Source organism: Leucoraja erinacea, chromosome 32 (assembly GCF_028641065.1).
Source record: "Leucoraja erinacea ecotype New England chromosome 32, Leri_hhj_1, whole genome shotgun sequence".
Taxonomy (NCBI): Eukaryota; Metazoa; Chordata; class Chondrichthyes; order Rajiformes; family Rajidae; genus Leucoraja; species Leucoraja erinaceus.
Window position 1 is genome coordinate 9,027,971 of NC_073408.1, and position 25,997 is coordinate 9,053,967.

At 43.0% G+C, this 25,997-nt stretch overlaps 1 protein-coding gene across 3 annotated transcripts; it reads right to left on the reverse strand.

Annotated features, from left to right (window-relative positions):
* Positions 1-2,673: 2,673 nt before the first annotated feature.
* LOC129712333 (uncharacterized protein C11orf52 homolog) lies at positions 2,674-18,577 on the reverse strand. Of its 3 annotated transcripts, none has more exons than XM_055660679.1 (4): positions 18,090-18,577; positions 7,717-7,757; positions 5,839-5,876; positions 2,674-4,801 (listed from the first exon to the last, which is right to left on the reverse strand). In XM_055660679.1, the coding sequence occupies exons 1-4, from the start codon at positions 18,119-18,121 to the stop codon at positions 4,565-4,567; spliced, it is 348 nt and encodes a 115-aa protein (XP_055516654.1). In that variant the 5' UTR covers positions 18,122-18,577; the 3' UTR covers positions 2,674-4,564. The 3 variants fall into 3 exon arrangements, with proteins under 3 accessions (XP_055516654.1, XP_055516653.1, XP_055516652.1); XM_055660678.1 differs by lacking the exon at positions 18,090-18,577 and adding an exon at positions 17,277-18,031; XM_055660677.1 differs by lacking the exon at positions 18,090-18,577 and adding an exon at positions 11,573-11,724.
* Positions 18,578-25,997: the final 7,420 nt, after the last annotated feature.

The window sequence follows — 25,997 nt, forward strand, 5'->3', positions numbered from 1 at the left end:
ATAGATGAGGCTCGCACCAGGGTCTCTTCCATACCCCGCAACACTGCTCTCTCTCTCCCCATCCCCGCACTCGCAACAAGGGCAGAGTCCCCCTAGTCCTCACCTTTCACCCCACCAGCCGGCAAATACAACAAATCATGCTCCGCCATTTTGATTTAAATCTTTTTATTTGAATTTCACAGCAATTTGCATACATACAATGATAACAGACAGTGACAGTCAAGGCATAATTGTGCAACAGTATAGTAAGCGACCCTCAAAGCCCTTACCCACCTTCAACCCACCCGAATCAGGTCGGAACCAAACGGGGACAAACAACACTCACATACATACACATCCACACAAATATGGTAAGATAAACAAAACAAAAAGTACTAAAAATAAAAAAAATTAAAAAGGAGGTCACTAATAACAGTAAATAAGTAAGTAATTAAATAAATAAGTGTGGGGAGTGGGGGGGGGGGGGGGGGGGTACGGGGAGAGCAGCTGCAGTAGAGCAGTTCAATGGTGGAGAGCACTCAGTCCTCTTCCGAGTCCGGGGACAAGTTGAGAGAGTTAACAAGTTCCAAGAAAGGGTTCCATGTATCTAGGAATGTCTTGGTAGAGCCTTTGAGAGAGAACCTAAGCTTTTCAAGCTTTAAATTGTAAAGCACCTCCTTAATCCAGCGGGTGTGTGTCGGGGGGACAGGTGAGCCTCCAGGTAAGCAAGATCAGTCTCCGGGCTAACAAGGTTGGAAAAGCTAGAACCCGTTTCACCGCAACAGAGAGGTTGGTGTTGGGAGGGGTACCGAAAATGGCCGACAATGGGTTTGGAGGACTAATCTGGCCGTAGGCTCTGCTTATCAAGTCGAAAGCACTCCTCCAAAAGGCTGCTAGCTTAGGGCAAGACCAAAACATATGGCTATGGTTGGCAGGAGATTGATTACATCCGTTGCAGGTGTCCCTAACAGCGGGGTAAATTCTAGATAATCTTGCATTTGTGTAGTGGACTTTGTGAAGGACTTTGCATTGTATTGGGCCATGACGGGCACATATGGAGGAAGAATGGTTCAAATCCAAGGCAGAGTCCCATTGCTGGTCTGTTAGTTTCGTATTCAGCTCACCCTCCCACGCAGCTTTTAATGAGGTATGAGGTTTCAATATAACCGACCCTAACAAGTTATACAAAACAGAGATGCATTTCTTCCAGTTAGGATTTAGAGCTAAGATGGTATCGGTCAGGGTTTCAGGGGGGCAATTTGGAAAATGGGGGAATGTCTTCTTCACAAAATCCCTAATCTGGAAAAAACGAAAAAGGTGGGAGTTTGGGAGGCTATAGTTGGACGAGAGCTCCGCAAAAGACGAAAAGATGCCATCCTTCTATAGGTTTTTGATACTACTGATACCGTTGCTATGCCAGGTTTTGAATGCGTGGTCTGTACTTGAAGGTTTAAAGATGTAGTTTTTAAGCAGTGGGGTCAAAATGGAAGGGCCTTGTAAACCGAAGTTTTTCCCGAGTTGACCCCATATCTTGAGCGAGAGGAACGCAATTGGGCCTGCACCCACAGATGTTATAGGAAGGGGGAGTTGGGAGCATAGGACAGACCGCAACGAGAGATGTGAACTCGCCTTTTCCATGTGTACCCAGGTCGGTAGGTGGTCGCAATCATCATTCATCCAATACAGGAGTTTTTGCAAGTTAGCTGCCCAATAGTATCGCCTAAACCTCTGCCATTTTCACCACCTCCAACGTGACCCCACCACTCGCCACATCTTCCCATCTCCCCCCCCATGTCTGCCTTCCGCAAAGACCGCTCCCTCCGCAACTCCCTTGTCAATTCTTCCCTTCCGTACCACCCCTTCCCCGGGCACTTTCCGTTGCAACTGCAAGAAATGTAACTCCTGTCCCTTTACCTCCCCCTCGACTCCATTCAAGGACACAAGCAGTCGTTCCAGGTGCGACAAAGGTTCACCTGTATCTCCTCCAACCTCATCTACTGCATCCGCCGCTCTAGATGCCAGCTGATTTACATCGGTGAGACCAAGCGGAGGTTGGGTGGTCGTTTCGCCGAACACCTCCGCTCAGTCCGCAAGAACCTACCTGAACTCCCCCTAACATTCCCTATCCGACCTCTCTGTCCTGGGTCTCCTCCATTGCCAGAGTGAACAACACCGGAAATTGGAGGAACACCTCATATTCCGCCTGGGTAGCCTGCGTCCGCGGGCGTGAACATTGAATTCTCTCAATTTTGCTAGCCCTTGCCGTCTCCTCCCCTTCCGTAACCCTCGAGCTGTCTCCTCCCATCCCCCCGCCCTCGGGCTCCCCTTTTCCTTCCTTCTTTCCCCCGCCCCACCCCCTATCAGTCTGAAGAAGGGTTTCGGCCCGAAACATCACCTATTTCCTTCGCTCCATAGATGCTGCTGCACCCGCTGAGTTTCTCCAGCATTTTTGTGTACCACTGAAGAATATTGATCGATATTGGCAAATAATGGGGCATACTGCAGTACACAATTTGAAATGCTCTTCTTCGGAATAGCTGGTAAATGTAGCAATAGTCATAGCAAGTCCATCCTGTGGCATCACATAATATAATAAAGGTAATACATATGTGAATCATCATAATAGCTCAAAATTATCAATTTTCTTCAACCTTTTATAGTTCAGACCATACAGAAAAGTTTATAATACTGATATTTTATATTGTATTTTTATGTTCTCCAAAATATTGAAACACACAGATCATTGTACAAATATTCAGGCAATTCATTATCAATAAGTTGATCAAGTCCAAATGCATCCTCAAGTACAGTCTTCTCACATGTAAATGAAAAGGAAAGGTTAGATTTACATCCAGATTCAGATCCTGTAGAATTTAGTTGAACAAGGAAATTACATTGTATTAATAATTATAATTTCACCAAAACTTTTTTTTGTTGATCATTTTACAGAATTTGGAAACAATGTCAAATATCCAGTTTCATTTATTTGTCAGGACTTTGGCAGCGAGTATCATCATCTTGAGATGGTAGTGGCAAGACATCTGCTTGGATTTCTGCAGGACCTCTGGTGAAGGTACTCGCACATTGCTGTTGGAACGGCTGTTCCAGGATCTAGAGTCAGTGATAATGAAGGACAGGTGATACATTTCCAAATCGTACTGTGGAGTAACCTGCAGCCAGTGATGTTCCCATATTCGTACAGCCCAAAACCCTTCTTGTGGTGGAAGCTTTGGATTTGAAAGGTACTGCTGAGAGAGGCTAGGCAAGTAAATAGAGTCTGCATTAATTTAATCCCCCACAGTGGTAAATATTAGGTAGACATTTGGCTTAGTTACTTTTTAAATGCCCATGTACACAATACTGAAGTCCATGAACCTAAAGTTCAGAAACACGGTACCAGACATGGTCACTACTAATTAATACAAAGAACTGAGATGATATACAAAGACAGGATATACATCTGAAAATATTAATACCATTTGTCATTGCACCGAACACAAAAAATGCAGCAAAGTCTTTAACTTTAAACAGAATACAATTAATTCAGGTCAATGTGCAACTTAGAAATCAGATAATGCAGGTGAGTTTGAGATAAAGATACAGTGAGAGATGGAAGTTTTCCTTCAGCTCTTACTATGACTTAGTTTAGTTTAGAGATATAGTATGGAAACAAGTCCACACCGACCAACAATTACCCCAGCTCTAGTTCTATATTATCTCACTTTTGCATCCTATACGCAAGTGGCAATTTACAGAAGCCAATTCACCTACTTTGGGTCGCGGGAGGAAATCAGAGTACCTAGAGAAAACGCATGAAGTCACAGGGAGAACGTGCCAACTTCGTGCAGACAGCACCCACAGTCAGGATCAAACCCAGGTCTCTGGCACTGTAAGGCAACAGCTCTACCACTGCATTACTGATATTTGTTAAATCCAACATCAGGCTTAATTTCACCTTGTGCGATCGTCAAAACAAAATTATGATGAGTGAGGAAGGATCATAAAACAGCACAAAATAATTTCATGCAAACATTGATTTTGACAGAAAGAGAATATTTTAACATGGATAATATTGTGGCTCAAACTCTAGCAAGTTGTCCTTAAGGCTGCACTCCATTTCCAAAAGTAATTACAACAATTCATCTTTAAACACAATTTGTCATAAATAGATTGTCAAAGTTAGATTATTGCTTTAAATACATTAAATGATTCTATATAAATACAGTCTTTGCCAGTTGAGAAATAGTTTAAATGAAATCTTTATCGATGAAAAATATTTCTAACAAAAGCCTTTTTCTGCAGCCATTCTATGTCATGCAAAAGTCACATTATAAATAAGCATAATTTTTACAATTACAATTTCTTCTTAACAAGTCAGTAAGAGGTTGTGTTGTGATAAAGGAGTGTCGTAAGGCTGCATTTTATGGTTAAAAAAACCCAGCAATTTCTACATTATTTTACATCGTCTGCAAATAACATTTTAACCAGGTCACAACTAGTTCAATTTGTAAATAAATGTCCATTTTAATTTGTATATAAATGTCTATTTTAAGGAAGACAGAGGAGCCATTCTTTCTTCTGAACTTTATACAAGAGTCCCATTTTTTTTGTCGTATTTTACCGCAGGTGTGAAGCTTATGGTAGCATACTCTGTTGCGTTTTCTTTCTGATTTACTCGAACTTGTTTGACTGGTTTCCGAGACCTTTGTTGGATCACCTGGACTTCAGCATAATGGACATCTTCCAGCTTCTTCTTATTCACTACAGCATAGATTGGTAGGTCAGGGGCTACTTCATCATAGGCAGGCGAGTCTTCATGTGCCTGCAATATGGAAATAACAAATAATGGGATTTTCAACTTGAAAATGTTGATCCTGTGTCAATGAAACAATTCCCTTTTGTTTGTTTGTTTCCTGTAGTGTAGAGCAAATAAGGGAGGGGAAAGTCTAGGTGATCAGTAGCAGTGGTGGATATATTATCAATGAGTAGATCATGCACTTCTGTTGAGCAAGATTCTACAGCCTGCCTGGTGCCAGATCTGGGATGTCTTGGCTCAGATACAGAACACTGTTAAGAGGGAGCATATATTGGTACCAACAACATAGGTAGGAAGAGGCACAAGACCCACAGAGTAAATTTAAGGAGTTACATAGAAGAATCAAAACCAAGACCTCAGGTTGTAATCTCAAATCATTCCCTGTGCCATGTACTAGCATGGGTAGGAAGGCAAGACAGATGAAAGCATAGCTAAAGGCTTGGTGCTGGGATAGGTAGGACCTGTACAAGAACAGAATGCAACTAAACTGGAGGGGAACCAATATCCTTGCAGCTATTTTGTGAATCGTATCCAGAAACACGCTGTGAAGGCTGGCAGTGGAGTCATTTCGACACCATCCACAACATTTAAATGCTCATCTGCAGCAAAATCTGGTTAAAAAAATCTCATCATTACCCCCAAGCACTTCTCAAGATTGTCTGTTTCTATGGAATAATCCAACTCGGCGGGTATCCTCCAAGAGTATGCTGTCGTGTTTCCATGTGAACTGTTCACCTTATGAACAGTTCTCAGGTAACCCAAGGAAGGACTATACTTGGAGGAGGGTGGGATATCCTGGTGGTACCATCCAATGAGTTGTATTACAGGTCTCCCAAATAGTCATGGTGAAATGGTGGAAACAGATACGATTACCATATTCAAGAGACATTGAGACATGCAAGGAGGCATAGAAGTATGGATATAATGGGCAAATGTGATTAGTGAAGATGAGCAAAAAGATTAGCAAGGACATGGTGGGCTGAAGAGCCTGGTTCTGTACTGTACAACTCTAGGTCCTAATCTACATTGTTCAATACAATTACCTGCACACGTTTACCATCTCTTGTCCTGGTGTTAGAACCTATAAAAAAAGATTAAAAAAATTAGTATCATATTTGAGGCAAAATACAAGTAAACATTTGTTTACAACTATATTAAAAAAAGCCTAGAAAGTTGGGATTCCTCCATCGAGACCGACTGTAGGACTTCCCAATTGACAAGATTGCATTTTTCCATTTTTAAATTAGTTGGCACGCAATAGATGATATGAGAGGGGAATTTGCCAATCTCTCCTTTTCAAGCACCTGCTTTTCCACTGTGTTTCTTTAATTGTTCTATTAAGGGCACACGGCTGAAAGAAAAGCGTCCATGTGCCCTTATCCAACCATCAAGTGATACTTCTGTGTGATGGTACTACTCATTAAACGCTAAATGTTTAAAATTATTGTTGTAAAATCCAATTAGGAAAAGGCTTCAAGTCTGATAAAACATGTGATAACACAGGATATTAGCTTAGCACGCCCCCACTGAAACCCCAGCAAAGCAATTGCAGGATCATTACAAAACATGGCCTACTTTAAAACAAAGGGAGACACACAAAGAATAAAGACAGCACAGTGGTGCAGCGGGTCGAGCTGCTGCCTCACAGCATTAAAGATTCGGGTTCAATCTTGACCGCGGGTGCTGCCTGTGTGTGCTCTGCACTTTCTCTCTGTGACCACATGGGTTTCCCCCGGGTGCTCCGGGTTCCCCCACCACATCCAAAAGCAAGTTAATAGGTTAACTAGCTTCTGTAAATTATCTGTCATTCAATCATAGCTAATCTATCTTTCTTTCTTTCTCCTAACCCCATTCTCCTGCCTTCTCCCCATAACCCTCGACACTAATCAAAATCTGTTAACATGCACTTGTTAATATTGTCTTTTTGCATACTCGTCCTAAACTAGAGTTTTCTTTTATTTCCGCTTCCCTTTCCATGCACCACAAGCTTCTGATTTCAAGCTTGTTTTTGGGGGTTTTTTTGAGTTGCCAACTCCGTCAGAAGGTGGCACCACCAGCAAGATAACCTTTCCGCATCTGTGCCCAGTGACATCCAGTGGTCTGAACCAAGTGGTGCACCACACAATAAAACAAAGCAGTCTTTGTAGCAGTGCAAGGAATGTGCTACTTGATGGTTAAATATTAGCCAGGACACCCAGCGAGAATGGCCTGATAATAAAGAGTTACTGCATTCACATGAGAGAAGGCACCTTGGTGGGCAGATCACCCTCCCACCTTGTCACACAGCAGTGCCTGGATAGCACGCACAATCAGCAGTGGTAAAAGAGATGAAAACAAATAATAAGTAAGTAAAATGTAAGTTTTGGTCAGTACAGGAAAGATGTTATTGCACTGGAAGAGGTCCAAATGAGATACCGAGGTTGTTGCCAGGACTAGAAAACTGTGGGCATGAGGAAAGATTGGAGAGGCTGGGCTTGTTTTCTTTGGAACTAAGCTATCTAAAGTTGGACCGAATCGGGGTGCATAACATTATGAGGGCCTAACAGAGGAAAGACAATGCCTTACATGGGTGGCCAAAATTCAGAGGGTGTAAATTTAGAATGATTGGTGGAAGCAAAAAGCAATGAGGTAAAGTTTCTTTTCACTCAGACGGCGGGGCTCTGGGCAAGTGCCTTAAATTCACTGCCTTAAATAGTGGTAGAGGCAAAAGCTCTCATTGTGTTTAATGAAATGCCTGGTGAACAGTCAAACAGCTGAGAGGTCTCAGTCCCTGGACCTGGTGCTCGGTGGCCAGGTCAGGCAGCGATATTTCAGGACAGATGTGATATAACGATGAATCTCCAGCTGAGGATTTATAGATTTGCTGTTTTTATTTAATCCTAGAATTAATTAACGGGTTACCGACTCTCCTGAACACTCACCTGTACTGTTCTTTTTTGATTTACTTTTTTCGGATTTGTTCCTGTGGGAGAAAAAAGTCAGTTAGTGAAATTTGTAATTAAAGGGTATATTTTATACATACACTTGCGCCACAGATAGGCGGGCTTGAATACTAGACTGAAGTGTCACAAAAGAGGGAATAAAGGTGAAGGACTTTTCAATGGGAGGAATGTCAATACTGGTGCTCTGAGAGTCAGTTTAAGACAGACTGCTCTTGTGTACATTATTAATTCAGACTTTGATATTGTAAGATTCCATTTTAAATCAACAACAAATTAGACAATAAAGGGAGAGGCAAATAAGAGTCCTGGGAAAATTACGTAATTCCTACCACGCACCAAGAGGGCTGCTTCATTAATAATTAGTTTAGTTTATTGTCACGCGTATCGAGATACAGTGAAAAGTGTGTTGCGTGCTAACCAGACAGCAGAAAGACAATACATGATTCCAATCAAGCCATCTGCAGTGTACAGATACATGATATAGGGAATAACATGAATAACGTTTAGTGCACAATAAAGTCCAGTAAAGTCCAATCAAAGATATTCTGAGCATCATGCAAGATTTGTTAATGACATTAAATTAGTCAAGAGCCATACTGCATGAAAACTGCCCTTCTGCCCCACTTCCCCATGTTGATCAAGATGACCCATCTATGCTAGTTCCACCTGCCCAGATTTGGCCCATATCCCTCTGAATATTTCCTATCCATGTATCTGTCCAAATATTTTTTAAATGGTGTTACAGTACCTGCCCGACATACCTCCTCTGGCAGCTCATTCCATATACCCACCACACTGGGTGTGGAATAGGTGCCCCTCAGGTTACTATTAAGCATTTCCCCTCTCACCATAAACCCATGTCTCTGATTCATGATTTCCCCCACGCTGGGTAGAGGACTTTGGGTATTTGCCCAATCTGTTCCCCTCATGATCTTACACGCTGCCGTAAGATCACCCCTCAGCCTCCAACACTCAAAGGAATAAAGTCCAAGCCTGCCCAACCTCGCGCTGTTGCTCAGACCTTCGAATCCTAGCAAAATTCTCGTAAATCCTCTTTGCACCCTTTCCAGCTTAACAACACCCGAACCATTATCGAGAATTGTGGCTATTACTGCATTTTTCCTTTGTAACTTTTAACACAATTGAGGTTGCAACTCTCAGTCGCTGCTTATCATTCACTTCGTCTTTTACAAATAGCGCATAATTCTTGGTTGTAGTTTCCCAGATTGGTTACCTGCACAGTTCTGTCAATCTAAATCAAACTGTATCTGCTGTTTGCATCTCCTCTCTCCCCGCAAGGCTCAAAGGTATAGCTTTCATTTCCTGGTCTAGCTCCTCTCATTTTATCTGAACATAACATTTCTCCAACCAACAGCTTCAAATTGCAACTGATCACAAAAGGTTTCATACTTGGAATAAATGTGCAAGACTCAGACTTTTCCATAAAATTATTCTCAACTTCTACTTTACAATTGCACGGACAAGCCTGTCCTGCTCAGGTCCACCCATAGCTATCAGTCCAATCTGCAGATAATAAATAAACCAAACCAATCACTACAGATGAGGACTTTCCATATGACACAGATAAGAGATTCCTTTTACACATTTTCACTACAGGGTCTTGACCAAATAACTTAATCATTAAATGAATCTCCATTTCATTCTCAGTTCTGTCAGTGCCCCTCTAATCCCTGCTCTGTGGGGCAGCACAGTGGCACAGCAGTGGAGTTGCTGCCTTACATTGCCAGAGACCCAATCTCAATCCTGACTGCGGGTGCTGTCTGTATAGAGGTTGTATGTTCTCCCCATGGGCTTTCTCTGGGTGTTCTGGTTTCCTTCCACATTCCAAAGACGTACAAATTTGTCAGTCGATTGGCTTCCATAAAAATTATAAATTTTCTCATGCGTGTAGGACAGTGCTAGTGTACAGGGATCGCTGGTCGGCGCGGACTCGGTGGGCCAAATAGCCCGTTTCTGCACTGTATCTCAAAATCAAACTTTGCCATCCACCACCACAAAACAAATAATTGATTTTTTGATTATTAATGAAGCTCATGATAGTGGTTATGGAATGTAGGGTCACCAAGAACCAAATATTCAGGTGGAGGAAGGTAGAAAGTGTTATTCAATGGTAGACACAAAATGCTGGAGTTACTCAGTGGGTCAGGCAGCATCTCTGGAGAGAAGGAATGGGTGAAGTTTCTTCAGACTGATGCAGGGGGAGGGGGCAGGACAAAGATAGAATGTAGTCAGAGACAGTGAGACTAGTGGGAGAACTGGGAAGGTGGAGAGGATGGAGAGAGAAAGCAAGGGCTATCTGAAGTTAAAGAAGTCAATGTTCATACCACTGGGGTGCACACTACCCAAGCATTATTCATGATGATCAATGCTGCGGCCAATTGATAATAGACACATTGAAATGGATTCAAAATCAAACTCAGCATCAAAATGTGCATAGAAAACCAGTAGGGTTCTAACTAACACTACATTATACAAAATACGTTGGGACATTTTCAGACTGGGCTGTTATGTAGTCAATGAAATCCCTTTCTAAATGAACGTGAAGTGATAATGTCATGAACAGCCAAAGCAATAATCTTCACTAGTAACAATATATTGGCTGCATGTTCAAAGTACAAGACATTCCATGTGTTCACAGAATGTCACCAAACATGTTTTAACTGGGTCACATAATGGGCAGATGAGTGAAACTTAATCAGGAAGCAGCCTCAGATGAGGTGATGGGAGCGAGAGATCTAGGGAGCAGAAGGTCATGCTCACCCTGGTGACGAGGTGGCACAGCTGTGGATCTACACGTTCTCACCGAGACTGCATAAACCTGCTGGGTGCTGTGGTTTCCTCCCACCTTCACGGTCATATTGTGATTTGCCCGTTAGTGCAAGTAAATTGCGATACAATGAGAAAGTGGAATAGATTACAGATTGGTTACAGAAAAGAAGGAAGTCATTTAGGCAAAATACCTTCAGGCAAGAGGTACAGAAGTGTGAAAATGCATACCTGCAGATTCAGAGGCAGTTTCTTCCAAGCTGTTATCAGGCAATTAAACCTTCCTATCATCAACTGAGTGTGGTCCCGACCTATCATCCACCTCACTGGAGACCCTCAGACTATCTTTAATCAGACTTTACCTTGCACTAAACTTTATACCCTTTATTGGGTATCGATACACTGTCAGCATGTTAATTGTAATCATGTACAGTCTTTTTTTGCATACTAAAACAGAAAAGCTTTTCACTGTACCTCAGTACATGTGGCAATAATAATAATAAACTAAACTGAATTGTTCTGGAAATATAACTCCAGTATATACAGTGGATGAACCGGGTAAGTGTCCTTGGAGCTGAGAAGGGAGAGAGAGAGAGATTTGGATAGCACTCAACAAAAAGCTTTTCACTGTGCCTTGGTACACAATAAACTAATCCATAATTTCTTTGTCGTCCTTCACTAGAGCAACTTTCTAGTTCCACTTTCACTGAAACTTATTGCAATTTTTTTCTCCACTGCATATTTATCCAACTCCTTCCTGGTGGTCACAAAGGCACCTGCCTCCGCCACACCTGCAGGCAGTACATTCCAGATTCCAAACAACCTGTGCTGCAAAGCTACACTAAACTATTAGAAATGTTACTTGTCGCTTTACTTCCCCCCCCTTGACTCCATTCAAGGACCCAAGCAGTCGTTCCAGGTGCGACAGAGGTTCACCTGCACCTCCTCCAATCTCACCTATTTCATCCGCTGATCTACATCGGTGAGACCAAGCGTAGGCTTGGCGATCGCCTCGCCGAACACCCCCGCTCGGTCCGCATTAACCAACCTGATCTCCCAGTAGCTCAGCACTTCAACTCTCCCTCCCATTCCGAATTCAACCTTTCTGTCCTGGGCCTCCTCCATGGCCACAGTGGGGACCACCGGAATTTGGAGGAGCAGCACCTTCGCTTGGGCAGTTTATACCCCAGTGGCATGAACATTGACCTCCAATTTCAGGTAGCCCTCACCTTCTCTTCCCCTTCTCAGCTCTCCCTCAGCCCTCTGGCTCCTCCTCTTCCTTTCTTCTTCCCGCCTCCCCCCACCCACCCTACATCAGTCTGAAGAAGGGTTTCGGCCCAAAACGTTGCCTATTTCTTTCGCTCCAAAGATGCTGCCGCGCCCACTGAGTTTCTCCAGCACTTTTGTCTACCTAAAAAACTCAGTTCACTTCCTCTTTAGGTTTTATCCATGACCTTTAATCCTTGAGCCCTCCCCCAAAAGGAGCCTATTATACACTGTCCAGACCGTCACCATTTCATCTACTTCCACCAAATCTCCCCTACATTTTCCTTTCTCCCAGCCTTTCTAATCTACTAAAGATAGACACAAAAAGCTGGAGTAACTCAGCAGGACAGGCAGCATCTCTGGAGAAAAGGAATGGGTGGCATTTCGGGCCGAGACCCTTCTTCACACTGAAAATCAGGAGAGAGGGAGACACAGTGATACAGAAGGCCAAGGTGTGTTTCTAATCTACTGTTGGCCCTCATCCCTGGAAATATTCCTGTTCATCATCTCTGGATCCTCCTTAATGCACACACACCTCCCCAGTAATATTGTAACCAAATTGAACTATACTTCATTGAGATTGTGGCTTTTTAAATAAGGGCGAGCATGATTTTCATACTTTTATACTCAATGCCTCTATTAATCTATAGTCCAGAACCGAGTAATAAAAACAGAAAATGCTGCAAACACTCAGCAAGTCAGGCAGCATCTGTGGAAGGAGGAACAGTTCACGTTTCAGCTTCAATACCCAGACATGTGTGCCTCATTAACGGCATTTTCAATCTGCCCTGCTCCTTTGAACGATTTTTGCATCCATATTCCCGTGTCCCTCCTACACCCCATTTAGAATGGTAACCTTTATTCTATATTGCTTTGCCAGTTTGTAATCTGAATTTCAGAGGCAGGGTACATTACACTCACACTAATATATGACACAATCTGTACTACCCGCTAGGAATGAATTTTTAAACGATTATTGCTTCAGCAGAAGCTTGTACACGGAACTTGAGCTACAAAACAAAAGCCTGGGTTGAACTGTACCCTCAAGAGCAGAATAAATGACAATTCTTTCCCAGACAACATGTCTGGCATGAAGAATTTGCTAATTTCACTCTATGCCCCTTAGTGTTGTACAATAGTAACTTACATGAGGTAATGAAAGATCAGCTCACACCACTTTACAAGGGGAGACAACAATTTGCAATTGTTTTTCATTAAATCAGGTGGAGCTGTAAGCTAAGTATGTGATGAGACAGGTATTCAGCCCACAAATTCGCAACTGAATCCTGCACCACAAAACAGAGAAACCACACTAACAGCTCACTAGAATTTAAACCCATCTTTTAAATATAAACAAGGTCTGAACAGAATAGATCCTCCATACATTTCTTCAGTGTACAGGAACTAATGGTGTTAGCATTGCAATTGTAAACTGTAGATTTGCAGATCAGACTCAACGGTCCTTTATTATCACATGTGCAGACGTACAACAAACTTCTTTTTTGTACAAGGCACTTTGGCCTTCATCAGTCAGAGTATAGATACTGGGGGGTGGGGGGTCATGTTGCAGTTATACAAGGCGTTGGCGAGGCCACATTTAGAGTATTGCGTTCAGTTTTGGGCACCCAGTTATAAGAGGTTGTCAAGCTGGAAAAGGTACAGAGAAGATTTACGAGGATGTTGCCAGGAATCAAGTGCCTGAGCTATATGGAGCGGTTGAGCAGGGTAGGACTCAATTCACTGAAGCGCAGGAGGATGATGGGTGATCTTATAGAAGTGTATAAAATCGTGAGAGGAATCTTGCCTAAAGTAGGGGAACCAATTTCAGAGGACATAGGTTTAAGGTGAGGGGGGGCGGAGAAATTTAATAGGAACCCGAGGGCTAACAAGTGTATGGAACGAGCTGCCGGAGGAGGTAGTGAGGCAGGTGCAATTACAACTTTTAAGAAACATTTAAACAGGTACATGAATAGGGTGGGTTTAGAGGGATATGGGCCAAATACAGGCAGGACTGACTAGTGTAAATGGGACATGTTGTTCAGTGTGGGCAAGTTGAGCTGTACGCCTCCATGAGTTCAGTAAAGATTTGCCATATGTAGGCAAAGAAATACTGGGAGAATTTGTCAATCTATTTTTAGGTGAAATGTCATATCATTACTTTATTATATGTGTTTATGTACTTGTGGTCCCCTGTCACACCTTACCAATGATAAAAATAACGTAGCAAAATATTGAAGATTCAACAACTGCATTGTAATAGTGTTGCAAGTATTTTAGTGAATTGTATAGCTTCAGGCTCCGGTTCACTCTCAAATATTGACAATTAAATTGATAGTCAAGGCATTATTGGGGTTTTTTTTTGCCAAGCAAATGTCTAACTTTCATTGTAGTCATCTACACCTCCTCCCCAAGTTACCCTTGTGAGCCTACAATATGGGCAATTGTGAGAGCAAAATTTATGTTGTTACTATGTCTGGCACCTGGTTTCCAGAAAGAATTGTACCATTGGTGAAAGTTTGCCAGACAGCGGTAAATCAGAACATTATCCATTGTGCAGGACTCTCTGGTACTTCCGTCCACCCTCCAGCTGTGATTGCAAATCCCCAACATTACACCACCAGCTGTTAGACTTCTGCATAAAGATCCCCCTGAACCTCAATGAAATGGAGATCCAAGTCAGAAATATCATTGAATCACAATCAATGCTTTTCATTTTACAAATGTTCAGAGGAGCTCATCCCTCCATTTCCCTCAAATCCTTCAGCCCTATTGCCCTCCAATTACATCTTCTTCGGCACCTCATAAATACAGTGCCGATCCCTAGAATTACCTCCATAAATATCTCTACATTCTCCAAAGCATTTGACCTCTTTTTTCGTGACACTTGTATGATGAGTGTTTGACAGCACTGGGTCTGAACTTGCTGGAGTTTAGAAGGATGAGGGGGATCTCATTGAAACCTACCAAATATTGAAAGGCCTAAGATGTGGATGTGGAGAGAATGTTTCCAGTAGCGGGAGAATCTAGGACCAGAGGGCACAGTCTCAGAATAAAAGGATGTACCTTCACAATAGAGATGATAATGAATTAGTAAATCTGTGGAATTCATTGCTGCAGATTGCTGTGGTGGCCATCATTGGGTCTTTTTAAAGAAGGAAATTGATAATCTCTTGATTGGTAAGGGTATCAAAGGTTATGGGGAGAAGGTAGGAGAATGGGGAAAATAGATTACCTGTGATCAAATGGTAGAGCAGACTCAATGGGCCAAATAGCCTAATCCTGCTCCTCTGTTCTTTGAATGTGGGGAAAGAAGTTTGGTTTTGATCACTAGGAAACAATTGAGGTTAAGAGTTTTTTTTTTTTTTATATAGGCACATAGATATGCAGGATATGGATCATTTGCAAGCAGGTGAGATCAGATTAATTTAACATCATGTTCAGCACAGACATCATGGCCAACAAAGGGCCTGTTGCTGTGCTGTTATTAATCTGTGTTCACAAACACTTGGGTGGAATTAATTCTAGCCTTGCAATGTCTACCATTAATTTTGTCAGGTATTTTACACTTTCTATATAGGCAGAGATAGATGTACATTTCCACTTCCAAGCAATGTAGAAATGGATAATGGGGCAAAGTGCTCATCACACTGCCAGCAGAAACCAGCTTAACACAAACAACAAGCTTTATCTTCATTTTAATAAAGACATGAATCACGTTCAAGGTCTCTATCATTGGAATGTAACTTTTGCCACAGAAGAGCACGACTTTTAGAACAGGCTGTTCCAGTTTGTTCCAGAGAACTGCACACGCCAGAACAGCCCAAAGTCCCCACCAACTATTCAGTCGGTCCCTGCACGATATGACATCAGCAAAGCCTACTGAGACCAACAGCATCAATGGTGTGATGGAGCTGATACACAACGCTCAGATCAGGGTCCATTCCCAGACCGGAGCGGAATAAAGAAATAAAGCTCAGAAGTCACACGAGCATTCAGCCCATCGAGTCAAGTCCGCCATTCAATCATGGCTGATCTATCTATTCCTCTCAACCCCATTCTCCTGCTTTCTCCCTGTAACCGTTGATGCCCTTCGTAACCAAGAATCTGTCAAAAAAAAAACAAATGTCGGCCTTCACAGCCGTCAACGGCAATTGATTCCACAAATTCACCATCCTCTGAATAAAGAAATTCCTCCCCATCCCGTTTAAAAAGGTATATCCTTTTATTCTGAGCCAAATGCCCTCAAGTCCTAAACTCTCCAACTAGTGGAAATATCTTCTCCACATACAGAATTGTGCAAGGCCTACATTGAGTGTAAGTTTCAATAATGTTCCCCCTCATCCTTCTAAACCCCAGCGAGCACAGGCCCAGTGCCGTCAAACGCTCATCATATGTCAACCTATTTTTCCCCAGGATCTTTCTCATACGCATCATCTGGACCCTCTCCAATGCTAGCATATCCTTCCTCAGATACGGGGCGAATGCAAAACTGTTCATAATAATACAAATGTTGTCTGATCAGTGCCTCGTAAAGTCAGCATTACATCCCTGCTTTTATATCCTAGTCATCTCAAAACAAATGCTCCCTGTCCCACTGTTCGAGGTAATTCAAGAGTTCTCCCGATTCGAACTCGGAGAATGTCCGCAGCGGGTGGTAGGAGTTCGTGGATGTCAAGTAGCGGCTCGTAATGCTAACAGTAGGTACTCGGGCCACCCGGTAACTCGTGAAGTTTTTTCATCCATGCAAAAACCAAAAAAGGCTACGAGTAAAAAAATACTTGTGATGAAAAAAATGGTTACTTTTTATACCTACCGTTAGCATTACGAGCCGCTACGAGACATCCACGAACTCCTACCGACCCGCTACGGACATTCTCCGAGTTCGAATCAGGGGAAAACTCGGGAGAACTCTTGAATTACCTCGTACAGCGGGACAACATTGCATTGCCTTCTTTACTACTGGTTCAACTTGCAAATTAACTTTTTTTGAGATTCCTGTACCAGCACTCGCAAGTCCCTTTGCACCTCCGATTTCTGAATCCTCTCCCCATTTAGAAAAGAGTCTACGCCTCTATTCCTACTACCAAACTGCACGACTCCACACTTTGCTTCCCTGTATTCCATCTGCCATTTAATTCCCCACTCTCCCAACCTATCCAAAAAGACAAAAGTGCTGGAGAAACTCAGCGGGTGCGGCAGCATCCATGTAGCGATGGAAATAGGCAACGTTTCGGGCCGAAACCCTTCTTCAGACCCAGACTACACTATCTGCCTCTAAAAGGGACTCATTTGGCACAGGAGAGAGTAAGATGGCAGGAGACTGCACAACAGAGATGTGGAAAGTCAGCTGCGAAGGGTGGATTAACTGTGCACTGAGGAATATGAAGCTATAGGAACAAAGACCTAAAGGAGAGTGGCACAGGCTAACTTTATCGATCTTCAAAAGAGTTGGAACACACGCGATAGGCCGAACGGCCTCTTCTCACCTACACGGTTCCATTGTACTGAAGTTCTCGTTTGCCAAGTACATTACAAAAAAAACTGTAGATTGCGCCCATTAATGTCTGAGTATTAATCCACCCCCGGCTTCTGTGGAGGGCTGATTTAGAATCCTCCCGGGACTGGCCCGGGATAGACACGACAGCGACTGGCGTGGGGTAGATCTCCCGGGACTGACCCGGGTCACATCTTCCCGGGACCGCCCTGGGATAGATACACCGCCCCGGGGCTGAGCCTCGCCTGGCCCGGGACACTTCACACAATCTGGCAGTGACAACGCTATCTTTATAAAGCAACTTCGGATCAGAGCTAAACTTATTAACAACTTTTCTTCCTCCGGGAAACCCCTGCGTTTAAAATAAAACAGCGTCGAAATATTTGCGTTCACTCTCTACAAACTTATGTGAGCATTTACGTTGCTGAGCGATGGAGTTTCGCTGTAATTATTTCAACAGGTTTAACGCGGTTTCAACCTCCCTTGGAGTAAACCAGGGCCACATATCTGAGTGACGCCTCAGATAAATCCCAGTGTCTGGGCGAAATATTTTGAAGATGAGTCAGGGCTAAAAGATGAATATAACTTTTTGTTTGAAAAGTAAGTCATGAAGGGAAACAAATCAACAGAGAGAAGGCAGCGGCGGGCGGTTTGTCAATCCCCCGGCTGCCTGTGTAGGAAACTGGTAAACAAACTCGAGTAACTTTAACTTTACGGGGCCAGCGTTAGCGGAGGGTTTAACCCTCGACCATTCTTGCTAAAGGTTAAACGAGGAGGTAGGTATGTGTAAAAGAATGGGTCTTACGCGGTTGTGCAGAGCCGGAGGACGTTCCCCATGTCCCCCTCGGCGCCGTGCCATCCACGCTCTCCGGCCACTCCTCGACGTAAGCCGCCCAAAGCAGCCTCGGTAACAGTCCCCTAATGTCTCATCAACTCTCGCCTCTTGCTCCTATCCCTGGCACAGGTGACCGACAGGCGCTCCGAGCCGCGAACCGGGAAGGTGCCCACGAGTCTGACGAGGGAAATGTTATATGCGTGACACAACAGGTGTATCAACTATTTCTATCCTGCAATTCACCAATCATTCATTCCATCCTATTTATGTTCGGTTCCTGCCTGTATTGGTTTTGCGTAGGGCAGGAAGGCGGTACTTGCGTTTTGACTTTAGTCATTTTTCACAATACTACAGTTTGTGGTGTTAAAAAAAAAACTCTGGCCAGAACGAAACATTATTTGTATGAACGAACTTCTTATAACCCTAGTCTGCTCCACCCTCGATCGGCAGAGGGAGGGGGGGAGCAAAAACAGAGAGCACAACGCAAAGGTCAAAATGCTCACCACCAAAGATCCTATAGGATCTTTGCTCACCACACAGTTGTAAGCGGGCGTGGGCAAAGTCCTGGGTGTAGTCTTCCGTGTGTGTCCGTCAGATGGGGCAGGTCTCCACCTACCTACTTCTTGGCCTTGCTCTTCCTCAGACACACAATGCTGGAGTAACTCAGCGGGTCAGGCAGCATCTCCGGAGAAAAGGAATGGGTGATGTTTCGGGTCGAGATTCTTTATCAGACCCTGGGCGTTCTTTCAAGAGGCCGATGTAAAACAACTTGCGCATAGTCTTGTTGGAGTCATGATCATACAGTACAGAAACATGCCCTTCAGCCCAACCGGTCCCTGCCGACCACGATCCCCCATCTAAGCTAGTCCCATTTGCCCTCGTTTGGCCCAGCTCACTCTAATAAACCGCTCCGACCCGTGTGTCTGGCCAAATGTCTTTTAAATGTTGTTATTGGATCTGCCTCAACTGATGTCTCAGTGAAAGTTGAAGGTTTACTCTTGTGGAATGTTCACTGCAAACATTGTAAATTTTTTAAAATGTTGGTAATTCCACCTGAATTCTGAATTACTGAAACAACGGGCAGAAACATAGGGCTCTGGGCCCCATGTTGCTGCATGTGAGAGCATGCTGGGTACAAATTGGTTTCAGCTTTCTACATCACAGAGGTCCCCATAAATCTGAAAGAAAGTTCAATGTCTGTAAGTTATTACATGACTTTCAATTTTTGTGAAGACAATTCTCTTGCTGTCATTGCAAACATCCTAGTAGAAACCTTAATGGTGATCATGACACAGAAAGACATCCAGTTCTGATGAGATGTCATCAGCTTAAATGGTAACTATTTATGTCTCCATGCTTGCTGCATGGCCTGCTGAATATTTCATGCATCTTCTGTTTTATTCTAATTACATGGAGATAACAGACTTACTTTACATATCATTATAATGAAACAACGCCAATGATTTGGTCAACTAGAATCAATGGGTCATGATTGCTGTAACATTGGATCACTGTAGTGCAGCTGGTAGAGCTTCCTCAAGAGATCTGGGCTTGATCCCGACCTCAGGTGCTGTCTGTATGGAGTTTGCACGTTCTTTCTGTGACCGTGTAGGTTGCCTCTGGGTGCTCAGTTTCAAAGGTCAAGATAGAGAGAGTCAACAGTGTGAAATTGTCATATGTACCAAAACTGGAACAATGACATTCTTACTTGCAGCAGCATAACAGGCCTGTAAACACAGTACTTACTCAGTAGACAACTTAATAAACAAACAAAAAAATCAGTGAATTAAAAGAAATATTAGTGCAAGACAAAAGTCTGAATTCCCTAGTGCAACCAAGACTGTTCATTGTTTAGTTGGTGTTTGTAGTGTTGTTGGGAAGAAGCTGTTCCTGACCCTGGAGGTCATAGTTTTCTTGACCCTTGACTCTTCTCCTTGTGACCCCCATGAGTTTCCTTCAGGTGCCGTGGTTTCCTCCCATACCCCAAAGGTGTATGGGTCTGCTGGTTAATTGGCCCTCTGTAAATTGCCCTGAGTGTGTAAATTGCCCTGAGTATGAACAGATGTTCAACGGTTAGCATGGACAGGGTGGGCCGAAGGGATTGTTTCCAATGCTGTATCTCTAAACTGAACTGAAAGTAAACTAGATTATTCTACTGTGTAGGAAGGAACTGCAGATGCTGGTTTAAACCGAAGATAGACGCAAAAAGCTGGATTAACTCAATGGGACAGGCAGCATCTCTGGATGAAGTCTGAAGAAGGATCTTGACCCAAAACGTCACCCATTCCTTCTATCCAGAGGTGCTGCCTGTCCCGCTGAGTTACTCCAGCATTTTGTGTATAGATTATTGTACTTTTGACCCTAGATTAAAACAGACCTCAAAAATTCCCCTTAGAAATCAGTGGTTACTTACAGCATATATCTCAATCAGGCTGAAGGAGGGAAGCTACCCAAAATGTTATCTGACCATTCCCTCCAAGATGCTGCCTGATCTGCTGAGTTCTACCAGCATTTGACTTTTTGCTCACATTTCCAGCACCTGCAGTTCATTGTGTCTCCCTCTATCTCCTTACCTTGAGAACACATGAAAAGGATTTTGCAATTGTGCACTTCTTGTTAAACCTGCTTCACATATCAGGCATTTCTCATATTTGGGTCACACCCAGAAAGCAGTTTGAAAGCTGTCGTAGTGGAGTGTAGCAAACTGAAACCATTAACTTTCGTTCACCCAGGACTAGATGATGCTCTATCGCCCCATACCATCACCGTCAGTTTCACTCATCATTGACAGAAACACTGAAAAATCGGGACAAACAAAACCATAAAAGGCACAAATTTTATATGATAATAATACAAAAGAAAAATGCTGCAAATTCTGGAATCTAATTAAAAAACAGTAAATGTTGGACTTGCTCAGAATTTCAGGACAGTGTCTATGAAGAGAGAAACTTTATCATGAGTTCACGACATAGGAGTAGAATTAGGCCATTTGGCCCATCAAGTCTACTCCGCCATTGAATCATGGCTGATCTATCTTTCCCTCTCAATCCCATTCCCCTGCCTTCTCCCCATAACCCTTGACACCCTTACAAATTACGAATTTGTGCATCTGCCTTAAAAATACCCAATGTCTTGGCCTCCACAGCTATCTGTGGCTGTGAATTCCACAGATTCACCACCGTCAGACTATAGAGATTCCTCCTCATTTCCTTTCTAAAGGTACATCCTTTTATTCTGAGGCTGTGTCCTCTGGTTCTAGACTCTTGCACGAGTGGATCCTCTCAACATCTACTCTATCGGGTCTATTACTATTCAGTAAGGTCCCCACACAACCTTCTAAACTCCAACGAGTAAAGGCCCAGAGACATCAAACGCTCATCATATGTTAACCCAATCATTCCCAGGATCATTCTCTCAAACCTCCTCTGGACCCTCTTCAACACATCCTTCCTCAGATATGGGGCTGAAACCTGCTCATAATACTTCAAATGCAGTCTGAACAATGCCTTAGAGAGCCTCTGCATTACATCCCTGTTTTTTTAATTGTAGTTCTCTCAAAATAAATAGCAAAATTGCATTTGGCTTCCTCACTAACGATTCAACTTGCAAATTAACCTTTTGGGAATCCTGCACCAGCACTCTCGTCCCTTTGCACTTCCAATTTCTGAATCCTCTCCCATTTAGAAAATAGTCTACACCTTTATTCCTACGACCAAAATGCATGACTGAACACTTTGAGATGCTGTATTCCATCTGCCACTTCTCTACCCACTCTCCCAACCTAACCATCCTTCTGCAGAGCCCCTGCTTTCTCTGCACTACCTGCCCCTCCACCTTTTCATTGACCTTAAATGTTACCTCAACAAAAGGAGATCAATTATTACAACGTAGAACAGTGCAACACAGGTACAGGCCCTTCGGCCCATCCCGTCTGCACCAACCATAATGCCAATCTAACCAATCCCATCTACCTCACATAGTCCACACCCCTCCATTCCCTGCCTGCTCATATACATGTATAAATGTCTCCTAAATATCTCATCTGCTTTTACCACTTGTCTTGGCAACACATTCCAACCACACCACTCTGTGTAAAAAATACTTGCCTTTCTCATCTGCTTTAAATGAATCGAGCTTGAAGGGATAAGAACATGTACAGCCTGTTCACCTGCCCCATTATTCTGCAGGGTCCTACCTAGATGATCTGATCTACACATCCATCCCTGATTTTCAAACCCTCTGACTCCATCTAGTTTCACAAATCTGCCTTATATTCTATGATTCAGCCTCCACGATTCTCTGAATTGGAGAACTTCAAGGGTGTTCAACCCTCTGAGAAGAGAAATTCCCTCTCACGACCATCGTAAATGGAGGAATCCTTATTTCCTCTCTGACGGTAAAAGCATCCTCGCCACAGCCATTCCATCAGGCCCCAGATCTTACATGTTTTGATAAAATCAGCACTCACTTGTTCATGCTCTAATAATGCAATACATTTTAACCTTGCCAGCAATGCCCAAATACCCCAAAATAAATAAACTAAATAAAACTGTTTAGTTTGATTATTACAGGTATTTGATTTCATCAAACTTAATTGACATACCGATCTTCCTCTCGCACACACTTTCTCCCTTGTTCTCTCTCTCACTCTCTCTCGATCTCACTCACTCTATCTCTCTCTCGCTCGATTTTACTCTTTCTCATTCCCTCTCTCTCGAACTTACTCTCTCTTCTCCTCCTCACTCTCTCTCTCTCTTTTTCTCTCTCTCACTTTCTCACTCTCTCTCCCTCTCTCTCTCTCTCTTCCCCTCTCTCTTTCCCTCTCTCTCTCTTTCTCTCTCTCTCACTTTCCCCCTCTCTCTCCCTCTCTCTCTCTTTCCCTCTCTCTCTCTCTCTCTCTCTCTCTCTCTCTCTCTCTCTCTCTTTGTCCCTCTCTCTATCTGGCCCGTTTCTTCTCAATCATAATTTTCCCGTTAGCATTCTGCAGAGGCAGGTGGATAACTTTGTACCGATACCTCCTCAGCAGATACAGCCAAGTACTGCCGCCCCCCACCCACACTCCCCTCGCCCTGCTCTCCCCACTACAATCTCCCTGAACTAGCCAGCAGGAAATACAGAGTGGCATCGCACAGACATACCCATCACTGCATCATTCATTAAATGCCTACTTTGCAAATGTCACAAAACCCTGACCATAACAAATTATTGCAATATGGTCTGAACACAGGATTGGCACGACACACAAGAATGGTTGGGAATTTGCAGCATCATTGGTTTGAAGTTTTAATTCTGCTATTTGCTTTTTAATAACTAATCCCATTTGCATTCCTTAGCAATCAGTACAGGCTTTCAAAGGTCAATTTGCCCGAGAGTATTCAATGAATGTGCTGCGTGCAGTACCAACATCACTTGACACTTGTTCTAATGCCCAGAGTGCAAAATGATAAGATATAATCATTGATGACTAGAGAAAAAATACATACATTTTAACTTTTATGGCTGATTCGCACAGTAACAACAGGATTGTTGAAAATAATTTCTACGGATTGGATTATAATTCACAATGTGGGCCCAACACCTGAGTGAAAATTCAAATCCACAATGCCACATTTCCCCCATGAATGCATTCCATTACTAAAGATTCAACAGAGAAGATACAAGTTTTGTAATTATAGCTGCACAGTCTGACTGGATTAGCAAGTTTACGAGACAGTCATTGATTCATACAGCGTGGAAACAGGCCCTTTGGCAAAACTTGCCCAGACTGACCAACATGCCCTATCTACACAAGTCCCATGCCTGCATTTGCCCACATCCCTCAAAACCTGTCCTAGCCACGTACCTGTCTAAATGTTTCTTAAACATTGCAATAGTACCTGCCCCAACTACCTCCCCCAGCAGCTTGTTCCCACACACCTACTGTCCTTTGTGTAAAAGAGTTACCACTCAGGTTCTGATTAAATCTTTCCCCCCTCACCTTAAACCTATGTCCTCTGGTTCTCGATTCCCCTACTCTGGGTAAGAGACTGTACGTTTACCTGATCTATTCCTCTCATGATTGTGTACACCTTTATAAGATCACCCCTCATCCTCCTGCCCTCCAAGGAATCAAGCCCTGGCCTGCTCAACCTCCCCCTATAGCTCAGGTCCTCGAGTCCTGGTAGCATCCTCGTGAATCTTCCCTGCACCCTTTCGAGCTTGACAACATTTCCTATAACATGGTGCTCAAAACTGAACAATACTCTAAATGCGGCCTTGCCAACGTCTTATATAACTGCAACATGACCTCCCAACTTCTATACTCAATATTCTGACTGATGAAGACCAATGTGCTGAAAGCCCTTTGACCACCCTATCTACTCCTGTGTTCAAGGAATAAAGTCCTAGCCTGCCCAACATCTCCCAAGAGCTCAGCCCCTCAAATCCTGGCAACATCCTTGACAATCTTCTCTGCACTCTTTCCAACATAGTGACATCCTTCCTATCACAGGGTTTGCCAAAGCTGAACATGTACTTCAACCAAACCTTGATCCATTCCTCTCACTATTTCACCATTATAGTTAACTAAAAGGTTCAAAGGTCTTTTATTGTCACGTGTACCAATTAAGGTACAGTGATATTCTAATGTTTTGTTTAGCTTAGTGATACAGTGCGGAAGCAGGCCCTTTGGTCTTTGGTCTTTGGGATGTGGGAGGAAACTGGAGCACCCGGAGAAAACTCACGCAGTCACAGAGAGAAGGTACAAATATGATATATTTTTTTAAATGTGCTTGTTAACATGTAGGTAGCTGATTATTGCATATGGAGTTAGTTATTGTCTTTAGTATAAGTTAGTTGAATCAGTTTAGATTGGGCTTGGTTTTCGTGGTTGTGTGCTTATTCTGGTGTTATAGCACAAGTACTTTGTGTTTTAATTGTAATTTTGTGAATGAGTCCATGTTTCAAAAATAATCTTCCGATCATTTTTATGAAATGCTTCATCAGTTAGTTTTGTTCGCCCTGCATGTTTTTTATCTACTCAGTCCAGTGATGTTCCTTTCAGTCCAGAACATTTCAGTCTATGATGTTGTCAGTTATAAAGGAGCACATTGTAAAAGAGTCCCATCTCGCACATTAATCATTCTGTAATCGCTGATAAGTGCCTCGTGTTGGAATCCTGAGATTCAGCAATTATGTCGGAGGAAGATTAAGAGAAGAAGCCTGCACCAGTTGAGAACATCATCAATAGATTGAGTTAAATCTGTTTTACTGAGAACAGAGCCTCTGAACAACTGACTGACATTCCGCATTAGTGCCAAACTGCTGATAAATGCACCAGCCTGCTTTACGGGATGGGTGAGAACCATGGCACCAGCAAAGAAAGCATTGAGCATAGTCATAGACTACATGATTGTAATTTTTGCAATTTTTGTCTTTCCTCCTAGTCCATGGGGATTCTACTAAGCTGGTCATAAAAAATATTCGATAAACAAAACATATTATCAGATATCTATTATCGTATTCTTGAACAGGCCTCTCATACGCTAAAGGTGAATTTCTGATCTCCCAATCTACCTCAATGCCCTTTTATTATCTGCACTTCCTCTGTAGCTATAATACTATATTCTGCACATTTGAATGACATGTACATGTGTGATATAATTTGACTGGATAGCAAAGAAAATAAAGTTTTTCACTGTTTCTCGGTACATGTGACAATAATAAATCAATCCCAAATATTCATCTTCCCATTGTTTAAGATGGCCAGACTCTAGTATAACCCGTACATAGCCTCCATCTGTCTAGTTTAGTTTTGTTTAGAGTTACAGCGCTGAAACGGGCCCCACGCCGTTCAGTGAACCTCGCACATTAACACTAAGGACAATTTACACTTATCCA

Bases quoted from the DNA above. Each gene is read 5' to 3' on its own strand.
- LOC129712333 (XM_055660677.1), bottom strand. From the start codon at position 11,649: ATGGAGGAGGCCCAGGACAGAAAGGTTGAATTCGGAATGGGAGGGAGA. The intron at 7,758-11,572 runs GTTGGTTAATGC...TTTCTCCCACAG, and splicing joins CTGAGCTACTGGGAGATCAG to GAACAAATCCGAAAAAAGTA. The intron at 4,802-5,838 runs GTAATTGTATTG...TCCATATTGCAG, and splicing joins GAGATGGTAAACGTGTGCAG to GCACATGAAGACTCGCCTGC.